Raw genomic sequence first — 17,470 nt, forward strand, 5'->3', positions numbered from 1 at the left:
TCCCGCCGTTTTGCCCCTATAGGTTTAATTGTTCACCAGGTAGCAGAAAAATTTGTCTAATCTGACCCCGGACTTTTAATAAGTCGAAAGTTAAAGTAACGAAACAAAAACAACTTCTCTTTCGATTTTTTGTTAGTGTATACACACTAATGGAAATGGTTTTGAATATTATTGAACGTATATATTTGTAATAAAAACTAAAACCACTCGATTAAAGGTCTTTGTTTTGCAATTTATTTGGAGTATATAAGGCAGAAAGAGAAAGGAATTGGTCTTTAGAAGCCAATGCCACAGAACGAGGGAGAAAGTCGATCAATCAACAGGTATAGCTATTTCGAATTATATATTATGATTCAATATCAACACATCATCATAAACGTAGTTTTGTTGTTTTAAAATTATTAAAAAATTGTTTAATACATTAACATACTGTGTGTGTGTGTATATATATATATATATATATATATATATTATTATTAAATTAAATTAAATTATATATATATATATATATATATATATATATATATATATATATATATATATATATATATATATATATATATATATATATATACTATTTTAATTATTTATATGTTTATATACATCAAGTAATATTTATAGTACACTTTTCAGATAACTGCTCTTATTACTTTTTTTAATATTATTATACACTATTTTCAGTATATATTGGCAATTAAATGCATTAAAAATCAATAATTAATCTTATCTAAATTATTTTCTTTAAATTTTCAGTATTGCAATAAAAGAAAAATATATGATATTGGTCAAATTTGTCCCCCATAATTCGTAATTTTTAAAGTGTTTTAGGTACATTAAATTGTTGTGTTAATTTTCAGAAAAGCTGATATAAAATATATTTTTGGTCTATTTATTTGATTTGTTTGCACTCATTGGCGTCAAAAGTGACTTTAATTTTATAATTCAATCAAAATCAGTGAAAAAAGACGTTTTTCTTATCTTTTTTCGAGTGGTAAATATAGAGCGACGTTTTGAACAAGAACGAACTTTCTGTTACTTGTAAGTATTCGATAGATACATCTTTGGGAAAAATATTTAAGTTGTTCAAGCAATCGTTCAATGCTTTCTTAAAGAGAAACTGCTTCAAAATAAGCTGTTTTATGCTAAAAATGCGAAAATGGGCGGTAAAGGTAAACTTTATGATGTCATATTTTTAAATTGTAGGTAAAAAAAACACAAAGAAAGCAAAAACAACAGTAAAATGAAGATGTTCATTTTAGGGGGTAATTTTAAGCTCAAACCATATATAGTCCTTTCCTTAACAACGCCAGAACATTATTGTTAATAATAATACACAATAATTTCTATGTATTTTTTTATTATCCCATCCACAAGTAGTATGAAAAAATCTGTTTTGAACACAACGGTATATTGAAACTATGATGTAGAAATGTAACCTTTACTGCTAGTGATACGAACTACAAAGTTATAAAACTTGTTAACGTGTAAACAAAGTCCATGGTAAAAGTTGAATTGATAAAAGTACATGGTACATTTATATAATATATATGTCTATTTGCATAATAACGTCAAAGTATTTATCAATGGTGTGTGTTTGTATAGGAATAAAAACTAGTTTTGACTGACGAGAAGGATGTTTACTTATAGTATATTGCCACTACTATTTACTGAAGTAAAAGTGCTAATCATTTAACAATAGTTGATAGTACTTTACTCTAGGATAACAAATAAATGAACAAGAATTGGTAATAGAATTTACAAACATTTATTCAAATAAAGAAAAGTGATATTATGGATTGGAAGGCAATGGATAGATTTTTCTTACAGGTTGTATAATATGGTATACTTAATTTACTTCTTTTTTCTGTATCAGGAATAGCGAAAACTTCAACATACAGGATACTCGACACATTATTTATGGCAGGATGGATATGGATAGAAATATTTATATTTGCCGTTTTGTCAGGTATCTATAAATTATTTGCCAATTTTAAATATGCTTAAAAACTATGTAACAATAAATTTAATGTTTTCAATAATCATCGTTTCATGTATCTGAATTTTGATGAATGCATTTATTTAATAGTCTACACTGGAGGTCAGATAATGACACCTAGCACGTCACAATGCGGGGTGAATTACCTTGACCTGGGGTCAGGGACGACAATGTACGTATCGGAGTTCTACCAGACGTATGTTAACGACCCTACAGTGACGTCATTATCAGACTGCACACATCTGTGTGACGTGGACAGCCAGTGTAAGGCCATTGGTTACATGGACGATATCGGCGGAGTGTCATGTGGTCTGTCGGAATCAGATCACGTGACAGCTACTGCTTGCCCGTCTTGTCGTGTGTTTACCAAAAATTGTTCTGCAGGTAATCAACAAAATAACAATATAAGGTTAAGTACCATTATGATATATTTTTTTAATCAAACATAATTATCCATAAAACCGACTTCTTGACAAGTAATATTTTAGAATGACTTATAACAAGCTTATTGAATTATGTACTTTCTTTGATACTGCATATCTGATTCTTTGAATGTTTTTTATGCACCTTTACGCAAAAAACAAATTCCAATCTTAGTTGCAATTTAAAACGTATATTTTTCTTATAGTTTAGCACTCTATATTATGTATAACCAGTACACTTGTTCTACGATTTATTGGAAAAGGGTTGGATACAACCTGGGTCCATATGCTCAGCATAAACAGTTATTGTTAAAAAGCAATTGTTAATTGTTTAAGCGATTCGTATGTCTGATGGCATTTAAACTGCGCATAAATAAAACCTAATTATGTATTTGTAATTAACAAATTAACAATGTAAATATTTGATATTTTCTACAGACGTTCAAGTTAAACAGCTATAAAAGAAATTGAAATTTTAAATGTAAATAACAGATCAGGGAATGCTGTTGTTTAACGCGTCACGTAAAGTAAATGTCTTTTTTTGGCAATTGTCAGTGAATATGTCTGATAATACGAATATTCTTTTTCAAAGTCAAATGGTGAACGTAAACATGTACTTAAGGTGAACGCAGTTATTATTTTTCTTTCTTTTACACTGTCTACGATCTACTTTACCAACTTCTGTAACTATGTGTAATTGAAATACAAAATTGTGCCTGGTGCATATCCATACTGTATGTATATTTTGAAGCAAGAATATTCTTTGTTTTAAAACCGTTTAGACAGTTTTATCAGTGGCAATGCGTCCCTTTCCTGTAATTCATTTAAAAAAGCAAATGCAAAATGCATACTTTTTTTCGGATTGTTTCGTGTTTAACACATTATATATCCTGACATGATGTGTATTTCTTGCATCTTGCATAAAACACATTAGAGTCTAAAACTGGTTTGCTACGTGATAAGATAAATCTAAAAATGTTTGTGTCTTCATTTCAGACGATGTTTTCAGGTAAACGCACATAAAAAACAAGTACCAACCCAGAACAGCATTTCCTTTCAAATAATTCTTTGAATTTGAAATTCTAAATAGTTGACTTTAAACACCATTCCGCATTGATCATGAGCAGCTGTAATCTGTATTCCAAATTGCATCGATTATAATTCTTCTCAATGTTAAAGAAAATGAAGATTTTAAAGATAGTATTGATGAAACCATGTCAATTGTTTAAATCCAAATAATGTCATTCCTGACGTTGTGCTTTTTGGTAATTGGCAATCTGAAATAATTGGATATTTGCCTTCATGTTCCACTTTTCATTACCTGAAGGAAATTCGTCGATATCAATGCCATTCTTTTATTTCATGTTGTTATTGGGGTTTCAATTTGTTTATCTTGAAATGGAAATCGATTTTATTACTTAATTTCTTGATCTTTCATGCTGAATATACAGTCAAAGACTGTGCTCCTCCTTATGAAGTGTGTGTGTTTGTTTGACGCCCTATCCCCCCAACTAATATAAAAATGAAATTTCTGCAAGCTGGTATCAAAGATAAAGGTGTGTTCTTTATTGTTTATCAATAATACAAGTCAAATCACGAAACTAAATATTAACCATTCTGTTACAAGAAAAAAAATCACATTACCAGGAAAAAAAGAAAATGAACACTGTCAAGCAAATCATAGATTGACGTTTTTAGGTTGTTTAAGTAGTTAAAAAAGGGACGTGGTAAAGCAGGTGATAAAAACACTTTTTTGAGATTTGCGATGGTACTAGTATATGATTATATCAAGCTCGTTGTGTGTTTTGTATCCCCACACCAAAGTTTGCGGGTAGAATATACTAGAGTAACTGTTGTTTGATAAAAATCATATACCATCGCAAATCATCCTAGTATACAGTATATAATCCACAGACTGCGTCACTTACACCGTTTTCAGCGGAGGATACATTGGGAGGACGCAATACGCCAACTACGACCCTTCTTCTTACACCGAATGTCAGGACAGATGTACCAATGACCCGTTCTGTAACGGGTTTATTCACAATGACGTCATTATGACGTGTAGACTGTCCGAATCCAGAAAAGAAGTAGCGTACCCCGGAAACGCTAGCTTCTCATTCAGTCGAAAGGAATGTAGCTCTGGTGAGAATTAATAAATGGTTTTGAAAAGGCATTTAATATATATTTTATCGATTATGTTCGACAATATTTACATTGTAAAGTTTGTTTAATATTTACAACTGTTTCACAAAAAGAGGTTTCAAAATACTTATAGGCCGGCATAAAATATACTTATATCAACAAAAAAATCTCATTATGTTAAATACTCAGACTTTTATTTTATCGTATATTTAAAACTTTATTAGGATGCACAAATTATCTGGCGTACGGAGTAGGAAAAATCATTGAGTTGAGCGCCCTGTACCTGTTGAATAATTCCTTAACACAGCGAGAGTGTGAGTCACTGTGCAGTCAAGATCCCGGATGTAGGGGCGCCGCATATCAGCCCAGTGATCAGAACTGTGGGCTGTTTGACTCGGGGACTAGCCAGGAATACAGCTGGTGCCTGAATTGTACCGGGTACGCCAAACAGTGCCCATCAGGTACTGACGACGTCATCACATTTACACACAGACAAACAAACAGTAACACAATCACAGTCATATTTATTTACATTCAGTGTATAATTCCTCGTATGCTTGTATTGGAACGATGATCAATTTCCTATGAATACACTTTGCTAATTCGTGCATCACGAGCACAGAGACATACGTCTTCATGTGTTATGTGTATATTTCTTTTGTAAGATTTAATGAAACTTTTAATTTTACAAAACAAATTTGATATGTTCTTTTGAAAACCAATCATTTATATGTTTTCTCTTTAATAAAAAACGATCTTTCTCCGCTAAGCTTCTGGCAATACATTGCTTAAATGAGTAGTCAACAACTAATAGGGCTAAGTATTTTTTCTGCAAAGTCGCCACCTTCATATCAATTGTTAACCCATACAAACACAGATATTAAAAATCACCAAATGCACACATATATAAATTGCCAACACATTCACACACAGAGATATCAACAGTCAACACATTCATACAAAGATTTCAACTCATTACATTCACACACAAATTATCAATAGACATTTCTTTCATACAAATATCAGATATCAATATTTATACACGCATACATTAATAGTCAACATATTCATTAACAAACATCATCAATTGTTAACATTTTTATACATCAATATTATTAGACAATACTTGTGCACACCTATAGATTTGTTTTGTTTTCCCTTGGACTGAAATGTCACATTTTCATTGGTTTAAACATAGCACATGCTTGCCTTATATATCTCTATATTTGTTCTGTGAGAAATGATATAAGGCAATATGGCCGTCATTGGTCGACGCTTCGCTTACTCATTTCGACAGTTTGTAGTATGTTATACATAAACTGCATGCTGTAAGTTCTTAAAGTATTTGGAGTAGTTCTTTAAAATTAGAGTAGTTGCCCTTAGAATATTGACGTCACATTGTTTTGTCTGGAGCAGAACAAAATGGCAGCGTCGAAATTTGCTCAAATATCTGCAGAGAATAGGGAGAAAACATTTAAAATTGAATAGCAACAAAACAAATATAAGTAAATATGGGTGAAGCAAAGATTTTGAAAGAGTATTTGAAAGGTGAGATTGAAAATTTTGAAGAGTTTAAATGAGTTAAATTTGACGAGATATAAGGCATCTTGCACATGGCTTTGCGTAAAAATCGCTATTTGTGAATAAACATGTCGCTTGAAAGTCCTCGAGAAAACAAACCACTTATAAGGTTAGTTACTGACTCACTACGGAAATATATTGGGTTGATAAATCTCATAGACGGCTCGGCTTCGCCTCGCCATCTATGAGATTGATCAACCCAATATATTTCCGTAGTGAGTCAGTAACTAACCAAATAAATAATAATATTATTCAAACACAGATATATAAATTCAACACATTGATGCACATGTAACATTTGTCAACACATTCACACACATATCGCAATTGTCAACATATTCACACACACATATATTAAGTGTCAACACAATTACACAGACAAATACCAACAGTCAACCGTAGTGAGTCAGTAACTAACCTAATAAATAATAATATTATTCAAACACAGATATATAAATTCAACACATTGATGCACATGTAACATTTGTCAACACATTCACACACATATCGCAATTGTCAACATATTCACACACACATATATTAAGTGTCAACACAATTTCACACACAAATACCTACAGTCAACACGTTCACACACACATATATCTATAATCAACATATTTAAACACACATATATCAATTGTCAACACAATCACACACAAATATCAACAGTCAACACATTCACACCCACAAATATCAACAGTTAGCACATTCACACACACAAATATCAACAATCAACACGTTCACACACACACACACACATATCAATAGTCAACACATTTAAACACACATATATCAATTGTCAACACAATTACACACACAAATATCAACAGTCAACACTCAAGAATCAACACATTCACACACACAGATATCTATAGTCAACACATTTTCACACACAAATATCAGCAGTCAACATATCTACACTCATATATTAACAGTTAACACATGCATACAAAGACATCAGTAGTCAACACATGCATACATAGATATCAGTAGTCAACACATGCATACATAGATATCAGTAGTCTACACATTCACACACAGATATCAATTGTCAAAAGATTCATTCACAGATATCAATAGTCAACAGATTTACCAATAGTTATCAAAAGTGAATAGGAACACACACGCACATCAACAGATAAAACATTCAGACATGAATATCAATAATTCACATATTTATGCACCATTTTAAGAGACAGCATTTTAACACACGTATATCAATAATGAACGCATTTACTCACAAGCATCTCCAGTCAACAAAATTATACGTATATATCAGAAGCCAACACTTTAACACTAATATGATAGTTAGTGCATTCATTCACAGCTATAAATAGTCAACACATGTTATTACACAGGCATACAAAATTAACACGTTTCTACATAAGTATTAGTAGTAACACACTCATACACAGTTATCAGGAGTCATTGCAATTACATACACATATTAATAGTTTCCCGACACTTTGACATGAAGAAAATTGGTGTGGTCGACTTACATGTCATTGTTTGTTGACCATCGTTTTTTAAATTTGTTTTATAGCACAGTACTTGTATTTAAGCTTGAATGTTGACTTAAAAAAACCTAAATGAATTGTAAAAGATATTAAGGCCATTTGAGAAGTAACTTTTTACATTTTTATACTTTCATGTTAAATAATGAAATCTGATGCAGTTGATAATCCGTTCTATTACTCTCATCGTTGGCAACACACTAAGCAACGGTTAACACAACGAAATGTTACATGCTCGTAAACTATGCGCGTACGGTTCGCCAAAAAATTCACGTCATTCATATATAAAAGAAGTAAAGTTTTTTTTAAAATTAAGACATTCAGTATAATAAGATAAATAATGCCGGTTTAGGAGGGTAAGAGTTGAAATTGACACCCCTCGAAAACATCCGCTTCGCGTCGGTTGATAATAGATTTCTCGGGGTGTCTTACCCTCCTAAACCGGCACTTTTTATATAATATTACATCGCTTTGCAGAGCAAATTTTTTTGTCATGTTATTGCCCCTCATTTTCAAACTAAAATAAATAGTGTTTCTTCTATATCAAACACCTTAAGTTTGAAAACGACAAATACTATTATTTTGTTTTTGTTAGGGTCAATGTTCATTGGTAGCCGACAATTTTCTGGTTTGCGGGGACATTAATTCATTGGGAGTGTAATCGGGATAATTCAAAAAGAAATTAAACAAATAATTGTGTAAAGGTTCGCAGGGATGTAATTTTGTTGGAATGGGTTACCCACGAAACATTGGCCCCCCGGGAACAACGATGATTCCACAGTATTTAAAAACAGGCATTTATTAGCAATATGTGTAAACAGACAAAATGCAAAAAAACAATATGGTAACCTGACAGAGGTTGATATAAAGAAACGCCAGGAACTTAAATGACCTTTGGAAAGAAATAGGTAAATAGACCGTGGTATAAAGTGTAACGCAATATAATGATTCTTAATTAAGTCTTAAGTTATTAACCAGTCTCTCAGCAATCATCAGATATCAGTTTCTGTCTTCATTGTTATTGTTAGGTAATTATCAAGTCACCAGGCAAACCTGCGGAGTTTCTACGTTCACTGTATTCTCCGTTAACCACGTGTCATCAGCCACCTACAGCAGTACCACGCCTACTACCATCACTGCCTGTCAATCAATGTGTACAGCAGACCCATTTTGTCATGGATTTGCCTTTAACTCCTTAACAGGGGAATGCGAACTTTCAGATAGCACTTTATCAAAGCATGTTGCCTGTACAGAATGTTCATTTTCAGCTAGAGATTGTGTGGGTAAGGACACACACACTAGTCATGCAATCCATCAAGCAAGTCCTATTGCGAAAAAAAAGATAATGTAGATTGTAGAGTTTTTCTGTTTTGTTGAATGCATAAAACAGAAATATTATGATTATAGCTAAACGTGTATAACTGCAGTCAATTATCTCATTTTATCTTAGATGAAACTTCGAAATACCTCACCCAATGTTCTACCAACTTTTCCAGCGTTGGAGTGAATCTGACCGTGTCCGTGGAATCATCCAACCATGACGGTTCCGACCTTGCCACTTGCCAGGATTTGTGTGCAAATGACCCGCTCTGTCTGTCGTTTCATCACAGTCAAGGTGACCTTCAGTGCCGCCAGTCCACGTCGGACGGATCTACCCCTGGATCCGCCTCTGGATGTGACTCGTGTCAATTCTACACCAAAGACTGCTTACCAGGTTTGAAAACTCATTGTATTCATCAAACATTTATAATTTCGGTAAAACATTTTGTTCTTTCTAAAAATGTCAGCCACATTAACTGAAGGTTTTCTGAATCAACCTTAGATATATGAATTAAAAATATTTGCAATTTATTGGATCTTTTTATCAAGTTTGCAACATTAGTTACGCTTACCCATATTTATAAATACAGTAAAACACGCTTATAACGAAGTCCCAGGGATGGCCAATTTAACTTCGTTATAAGCGTAATTCGTTTTATCCGTCAAGTTTACAACATGAAATAGAGATTTGGGGAATGAAATTCACCTTGCTGTAAGCGTCAATTCATTATAAGCGTGTTCGCTATAACCGTGTTTTACTGTATTCTCTTTTTCTAGCATTCGTTGGAAAATGATTCTTTTGAAACATATATCATTCCAAGTCTATGCATTGTATGTTGCAAAAAGAATTGACTTACGTCTGTTAACAGTCTGATGCCCAGACCTTGTGCATAAATTAGCAATCATAAGTTAAGTTACAGAAATAAAATGTAGGTCCATGAAAGGAGCAGGGAAAACTAAGGGACCGAACCACCTTCTCAATCTCGTAAATTCTACTATATACAGTCTAACTTATTTAAAACATAACCTTCTTTTTCGTTGTCTGATTAAAAGTAATGTGCTTAACATATATTATTCTAATCTTGTTAAAGTATCCTTAAGCTGACAATAATTTTTTTTTTTTTCGTCGCTGTTAACTTAATATTACAAACCTTATAATATTTGGTGACTTCTGATTGGTTGAAAATGTAAGATATAGTCTAAATTATTTTAAGATATTGACTGTTTATATATAAAAGAAAATACTGTGTTATAGATACTCGTTTTTCTGTTTAACAGGATGCGGCGCTGTTTCGTATGTGAGGTACGAATTTGGTTACATTACAGCCTCTGTGCGCCTGGATCTGGTTGGTCACGTGACACCTTTTGATACGTGCCAACAGCTGTGTGATAACGACACCTTTTGTTATGGGTTTACGTACAAGGCGGATTCGTCCCGATGTGTTTTGTCGGACTCCGGTACACACGTCTGGTATCCAGAATGCCCATCCTGTTCATTTTCCAAGAAAACATGTTTATTTTCAGGTATTTGTAAATTTTGACATTTAGTTTAATCTATACAATAGACTCGAATTTTTGGGCTTTAATACGGATTAATCGGAAGAATAATGTCTTTTGTTTTACATATTTTAAACATCATTGGTACTTGAAGATTACCCATTTTATTTCAATTTTTATCTCAATCAAGCTTCGCTTATTAATAATTAACAAAATTTCCTCAAAAAATTTACGGAAATCATCCGAATTTTTTAGATTTTACAATCTTGCGAATGCGCATTACATTCACGCTTAATCACGGGAGGCTCTTTGTTTGATGTTTCCACAATATCACATTTGCATGGATAACTCAGAAACAATATAACAAATGCGTGTACATTTTCATTGGAATTTTTGTTCTATTCATCAAAGAAAAGACGGGAGACAACTCTAACACAGTGCATTTATTATAATGCTGTTATTTTAAATGAAACTTTATTAATTTTCTCCAAAGTCGTTTTGGAGCGATTCTGCAATTTTCTGCTACATTACGGGTATATGGTAGGTATTTTAACCGTAGAGAAGGCCTTTCCCGACACGGGTTAGATTATTCCAACTTAGCAGAGTGTAGTGAAATTAATAGCATTGTAGGCTTAAAGCTTGGTGATGCAAATGTCAACAATATACGGTGTGTCGATGTATCTATTTCTTAAATGTCCGTTATCATATGCAATGTCAACCCGTGCACGGGATAATGTGTAGTTAATTTAAAGTTATAGATTGCCAAAAAAATTAATCATACGGGAGGTTTTATGCATCATAAGTCTTTATCTATCACAATACAGGTCGTAAAGACCATTTAGAAATTCCAAATGTAATCAACCCAAGTAATTTTCGTCATTGAGTGTAATGTACAAATGTAGTAACTATAAAGAAATAGTGAGAATAACGCACTAAAAAAAGAATAAAATTTGATGTTGTATTAAGAAATATGCATTTGCAGACATTGCATCTTTATAAATATACACATACATGTAATATCTTTTCTACAAAGCATAATGTGTCACTGAGAGGCCGCTTGCTCATGAGCTAAACGTTGCAGTATTTACATTCCCCGTGCGGTTATGAAGCGGAGGTTAACCACATTATCTATGTTTTGGCTAACTGAAAAATTATATACTGTTTTCAAAGTTTGATTCATTTATTTTTCAACATCGGAATTTTTCAAAAGGTCTTTAATTCTTATCATGTAAGATATATAAAATATGTCATTTGGTAGATCATGTGTTTGTAAGTCATCATGTATCTTTAAAATATGCAATCTCGGTGTGGTGGTATTTGTTTTCCGAAAAAAAAAATGCATAAGTTTAAATCAAAAAAATGCCTCAATCAACTATTTGTAGCTGATACAAAAAGTTATTTTTGACAACCAAATTTTTCCAGTAAAGGAAATCCACCATACACCAGAAAAACCTTTATATTATTATAATCCAACGAGTCCAAGTTTATTTGCAAAGAAAATTGAACAAGTTATTGCATTAAAGGTCGTTTATTCATTGAATTACATTTGTATTGTATTTTTTTCATAGAACCTCCCACAGCTGTCCAGGAGGTTATAGTCAGCAACGGTACCATGGACTGTGTATGTGTGTGCAAAGACACCAATAAGACGGTCAATGAAATTATGCAACAGAGGAAAACCGAACTGACCGTTGATACCGAGGCACTGTCGTCGACACTTCGGAAGTTCTATAGTGCCCCAGACTCACGACCAACGTCGACTGCAATAGGTGCGTTGGGTGCTGCAATGATCGGGGTGTTGGTAGCGTTTATTGTTTTACCAGACTTGTTTTCGGCACTCTATTCTATTCTGACTCATTTCAAAAATGTAAAATCGTAACATTAACTTGATCTTTTACCTTTTGTTAAATATTCACGATTTTGCTTAAATTATTTACAAATGTATTGCATTTTATATATCTTCAAATTTTGTTGTATTGAATATGGGCAGGTGAGTACGTAACTTGAGTTTGCTTTTATTGTAAAAAAAAATGACGTCAAACACTCACATTATAGATGAACAAAAACCCAATAATGTATCAATACCCCACCACAAGAGATTGTTTTTTCTTTATATTTTTTGTTGAAAAATGTTGAATTTTAGATTATACAGATTAGATTTTTTGTTACTTTTCTTAATTCTGTTTACTAGGTTTTTGTAAAACATTTCAATTTGTAGAACTGCAATCTGTACAAAAATGTCTGAAATTGACCCTATAACATATATTCATAATCAAAGCGACAATAAGAAACAAAATATATATCTCATCTAATATCACAAGTCACATTAAATAAACGGTCTTTGCACCAACTAAACAAAGCGTTACAACCACACGTGTCAACTCCCATGATTTCCCTGGATATACTTAATAGCTATTGAATAAATTTGAAAATTGTTTTCTAAAGTTATCTGGAATATCTTCATAATACAAAACTTAGCCTTTTCAATCTACTTTAAATACATTTCTTATCATTTTAGAGTACCTAACGTTAATAACTCATTTTGGTTTGACTGTGTATAAAGTATCACCACCAATGGAGAATGGTAGATTTACAAATTGGGTCTCGTTTAGAGCCACAACTAAAAGGATTTCAAACTCATTTCTTGTTCTACTATTCGGAAGTACATTAGGCAAAATTTTATTAAGAGTTTTAAGTTTTGAGGATTGAGGATTTTTTATTTTATTTGTTCACTTTGTATACCTTGAAAAAGCATTTTAAAATGATTTATTTCAATAATTACTCAACAATCCAGGTGGCATTATGTTTTTCTTTAAAAATTCATCATATACTTCCTTTACATTACCTTTTTGGGTAAAACCTGCTCGTAATTATTCTGTTACTTGCTTTTCTGTGAAATGAAATATTCTAGGGATCTTTTCGATGCGTTTAACAAGAGTCTTCATAAAGCTAAGAGTATCATCTAAATCCATGTGCACCTGCATTGAAGCCTGCTTTAGTGTGAATTAATTGTGGATCTTCGACTAGCTGCATCACAATTCTTTTCAGAAAATGGGAGATGTGGAGAGTAGGATGATCCACTAGAATAAATTCCTCATATTTAACGTTCATAGAATAAGTAAAGAAAGATCCCTAACCGTCATCGTTTTCTTATTGAAGTTAACATAATGGAACGAGATGTCATTATTTTCACGACATTCTAAAACATAGTGAATTGCTGATGATGTTTTCCCTAAGTTGCCCATTCCATTCAAATTGAGCCAAAACTTTTTTAGCTCTATTATTTATTATCTTCAAAAGAAATGTTTACGTTTATGAAACTTCGACTTAATGAAGTATCTTTTCTGCTTGAATCAGAACAATCACATATATCAGGTTAACTTTACGACCCTGTATTTTAAACCCGGCTGGGTATTACCCACAATTCTCAGGTGTGACGTAGGAGAATTGAGCCATTTTTCTGAGGTGTGCTGTCGTGTTGCGAGAGGGGCGCACGATTTTTTCTACTTGCAAGGCTATGCATACAGCTGCATGAATTACTGCATAAAACGGGCACGGAAAACAGACCGTGGTAAGTACTGTACAGTGCATTCGATATGTTTTCTCGTTATTTTTGCATATAAAGTAAAACTTTGTCCTTTAACTTATTTCTAAATATAGCTTGGCTAGCATTCACAAAACTTACCTGTGTTGTTCACTCAGGTGTGACAGTGGAGAGAAAGTTTAAATACCCCATTCTTATTTCTATCGATAACGTTAAACACCTTTTGTATTTGTATTTTTCGTCTCCTTTAAAACGTATTTTTCTACTGTGGAGATATTTTTTGTGTAAAATGAATTAAATATGTTGGGCGGAAGTGAGTTCCCGGAAGTGGAATCCATATTGGTTTAAACTTTGTTTACATGTTACCATGCATATGTATTTTAATCATTATAGACAGCTATAAGATATTATATACTATAGTAATATAATAATGTTGCCTATGGTTGTTGCCTACATGGATTTATATACTGTACGTTTTGATACAGTTGATTTATTAGTGTTGACTTTGTAGCGTTGTGACAGTGGTCGATGAGCATGATGACGATGTAGCACACGTTTGGATCCATAGGACTGTTTCACTACCACGCCACACCACAACCAGTTCTAGGATTACAGCCCCAGAAATTGTGATGAGGGTGGACATATGATTGTGTATATTGAACCGTCAGCGCAGACGTTCGTATATCGATGGTTGAGATAAGTGAAACCCTATAGCGATAGGACTAGTAGACAAGAAGTGTTCTTGTGAACGTTTGGCAACATATAGAATAGAATATAATATACAATATAATTGTGTTTGAAAACTGAACAATATGAATAAGATCATTTAGCTGTCTATTACTTAGTATTTATATTAGTAATTGTCAAGAAGGGAATTTAATTTTTGGGGTTTAGATTTAAGCATTTAGTTTTTTTGAACGAGAGTGAGTGTGTGAGTGAGGGTAAAAGTGGGTGAGAATTTGTAAATATTTCTATTGATTTATTTTCTTGTAAATAAATTCATTAATTGAAACTGTCTTGAGTGTTATTTGGAGATCGCCTGGCTCAACCACGTTACAGAAGTATCTTTTCTGCTTGAATCAGAACAAAGTGACATTGCACATGTCTTTATCATGCACGAGAATGTTTGGTTCAAATTCCTTAATCTGAAAAGTAAAAAGAATACTGATCTAGATATACTATTAACTGATGTCTTATTTTTTGATTGTATAAATTTTTTTCACATTATCTTTGCCTCTATGGGCTGGTTAGTTTTTTACTTCAATTCCATTATATTTCCTAATATTTACGGGTTATTTTGAAATGATACCTTTATAGTGCAATCATGTTCCGATATTATTATACAAGTATTTCTAAAAGTTAATCTTCTTCTGTATGATGTCCCCTCAAAAATGACAGTTTCCTACAAAAAAAACCTTTTGATCATGGGCCAAAGTACTTATATCTTAATGGTTACTCAAAACTACAAATGCTTTGCTGCTTCTAAATTGGCCAAAGAGGCCACTTGTTTAAAGTTATTGATTGATATGAGGACAACTTATAATTTGTTGGTATCAATCAGGTTGGAGAGAAAACCTAATATCAGGTGTTTTTTTCATGAAGCAATGGGTATCCCGTGAAGTATTCCTTACAAGCAGAATGATAAAAAAATGGTGCATGAGGTCGGTTCGATTGCAGTGTACCTCATTGTCTTAATTAAGAGTTTATTTTTATCAAACCTTATTCTGAGGGTTGTCTAGAGAGTCAAAAAGGACTTGGCTATCATGACAGGGAAGCAAGAGTGGCTTAACAGCATTACAATTTAGCATTGTAACTACAACAAAAATTATATCAATCATTAAGTTCATAGTCCCAGACAAGTAAGAAATTAAATTATAAAGTTTTCACAATCAAAAATAAAAAGCCAATTTTGTAAAACTATCTTTACTCTGATTTCACACTATCGTAGTATAACACTTACAACGCTAATCAAAACTATCTGATGTATCGATTGCAAAGATTAAAGATTTACTAATTGTTGTGAAGATAAATTTTATTAGCCAACCACTCCTGGCCTCATTTATTGGACGACTCTCTATTTTTGATTCCTATTATCCGGGCAAGTAAAAAAACCCCCTAAACTACAGCCCATAGAATACAGTGTTATGTAGCGCATTAATGGAACAAGTCATTTGTTTAGCAACCGTATTACATAAAATCCGTCGGTCAAAAAATAAATAAATCCATGTCTTATTATTTAATAAAATATTAAATACAACGACCTTGTCAGCAAATAGAACCTTCCACTGGGTCGCATGCTGACGGACGTTTTTCATACTAATTGTTAGACCATAATTAATCACCTAATTGTCTACGGACTTTTCCGATTTTTTTTCCGATTACGACAAAGAGCACACGGCATGTGTGACCGGTCAGCAGAGGATGCTTACTCCTCCTAGGCACCTGATCCCACCTCTATCTATTCGGAGGTCCGTGTTGCTCTGCTTTGAATTTGTATTTCGTTTTATGGATTTTTGAGATGGTTCACGGTTTGTTATTGTCATTTTTTCATTCTAAGGAAATATAATTCAGACACTGTATAACAAAGATTTGAATTTTTTAAAAACTTCTAAAGATTTAAAATGTCATGCCTAATAAATTAGTATTTAAGCATATAAACAAAATGCCCCCCCCCCCCTAAAAAAAAACAAAATCAAAAAAAAAAACAAAAACAAAAAAAACAACATACAATAGTAAAAAAGTAAAAATAACTAAGGAATCATAACTTAGTAAACAATGTTTCACACTTACATGTATTCTCTTTTGATTTTGGCATCATCATAATCACTTAGACAAATGAGTTAACCAAAGGTGGCATGAGATGAAACTTTGGGATAATTTAATTGCGGCTATATGAAGTAGGTTATCTATACTACTATATTAAGATAATAGACTCGAATTTTTGGTCTTTAATACCGATTAATCAGAAGAGTGCAGTCTTTTGTTTTATATATTTTAAACATCACGGGTACTTGAGTATTACCAGTTTGTTTTTATTTTTTCTCAATCAGGCTTCGCTAATTAATAATCAACGAGAATTGCTAAAAAATATTCCGGAAACCATCTGAATATTTGGGATTGTTGCATTACATTCACGCTAAGTCACGGAAGGCTCTTTAGTTTATGTTTCCACAATATCACATTTGCATGGATAAACTCAGAAACGATAATACACAAACCTCTAAATTTTCATTGGAAATTTGCTACAATCAAAGAAAATACGGGAGATACATGTAACTCTAACACATTGCATTTACTACAAAAAATCCAGAGGGATCCGTATATCAATATGGTGTGTAACTTTTAAAATTTGAAGCAAGTGAAAAAGTGTTGCATCCTTCAATAATATGAATTGAATATTAAGATGAATAGTATTTACAGCCTCAGAATGGTTTGTTATGAATAACTTGAC

At 32.5% G+C, this 17,470-nt stretch overlaps 3 protein-coding genes across 5 annotated transcripts in view; 2 read left to right on the forward strand and 1 right to left on the reverse strand.

The window, feature by feature from the left end:
* Window positions 1–17,470, reverse strand: part of LOC105325111 (beta-1,4-N-acetylgalactosaminyltransferase bre-4) — a 174,175-nt gene that overhangs the window by 40,254 nt on the left and 116,451 nt on the right. The gene's annotated exons all lie outside the window — the stretch shown is intronic.
* LOC105329774 (uncharacterized) overlaps window positions 1–17,470 on the forward strand; it is a 189,481-nt gene that overhangs the window by 26,865 nt on the left and 145,146 nt on the right. The gene's annotated exons all lie outside the window — the stretch shown is intronic.
* Window positions 141–15,071, forward strand: LOC105330005 (uncharacterized). The gene is made up of 10 exons (XM_066071119.1): window positions 141–323; window positions 1,874–1,966; window positions 2,087–2,380; window positions 4,333–4,563; window positions 4,788–5,024; window positions 8,687–8,941; window positions 9,109–9,372; window positions 10,257–10,502; window positions 12,044–14,046; window positions 14,531–15,071. The coding sequence occupies exons 2-9, from the start codon at window positions 1,918–1,920 to the stop codon at window positions 12,352–12,354; spliced, it is 1,887 nt and encodes a 628-aa protein (XP_065927191.1). The 5' UTR covers window positions 141–323; window positions 1,874–1,917; the 3' UTR covers window positions 12,355–14,046; window positions 14,531–15,071.

The sequence above is a fragment of the Magallana gigas genome, chromosome 9, assembly GCF_963853765.1.
Source record: "Magallana gigas chromosome 9, xbMagGiga1.1, whole genome shotgun sequence".
NCBI classification, from domain to species: domain Eukaryota; kingdom Metazoa; phylum Mollusca; class Bivalvia; order Ostreida; family Ostreidae; genus Magallana; species Magallana gigas.

Bases quoted from the DNA above. Each gene is read 5' to 3' on its own strand.
- LOC105330005 (XM_066071119.1), top strand. From the start codon at position 1,918: ATGGCAGGATGGATATGGATAGAAATATTTATATTTGCCGTTTTGTCA. The intron at 1,967-2,086 runs GTATCTATAAAT...TTTATTTAATAG, and splicing joins TATATTTGCCGTTTTGTCAG to TCTACACTGGAGGTCAGATA. The intron at 2,381-4,332 runs GTAATCAACAAA...TATAATCCACAG, and splicing joins TACCAAAAATTGTTCTGCAG to ACTGCGTCACTTACACCGTT.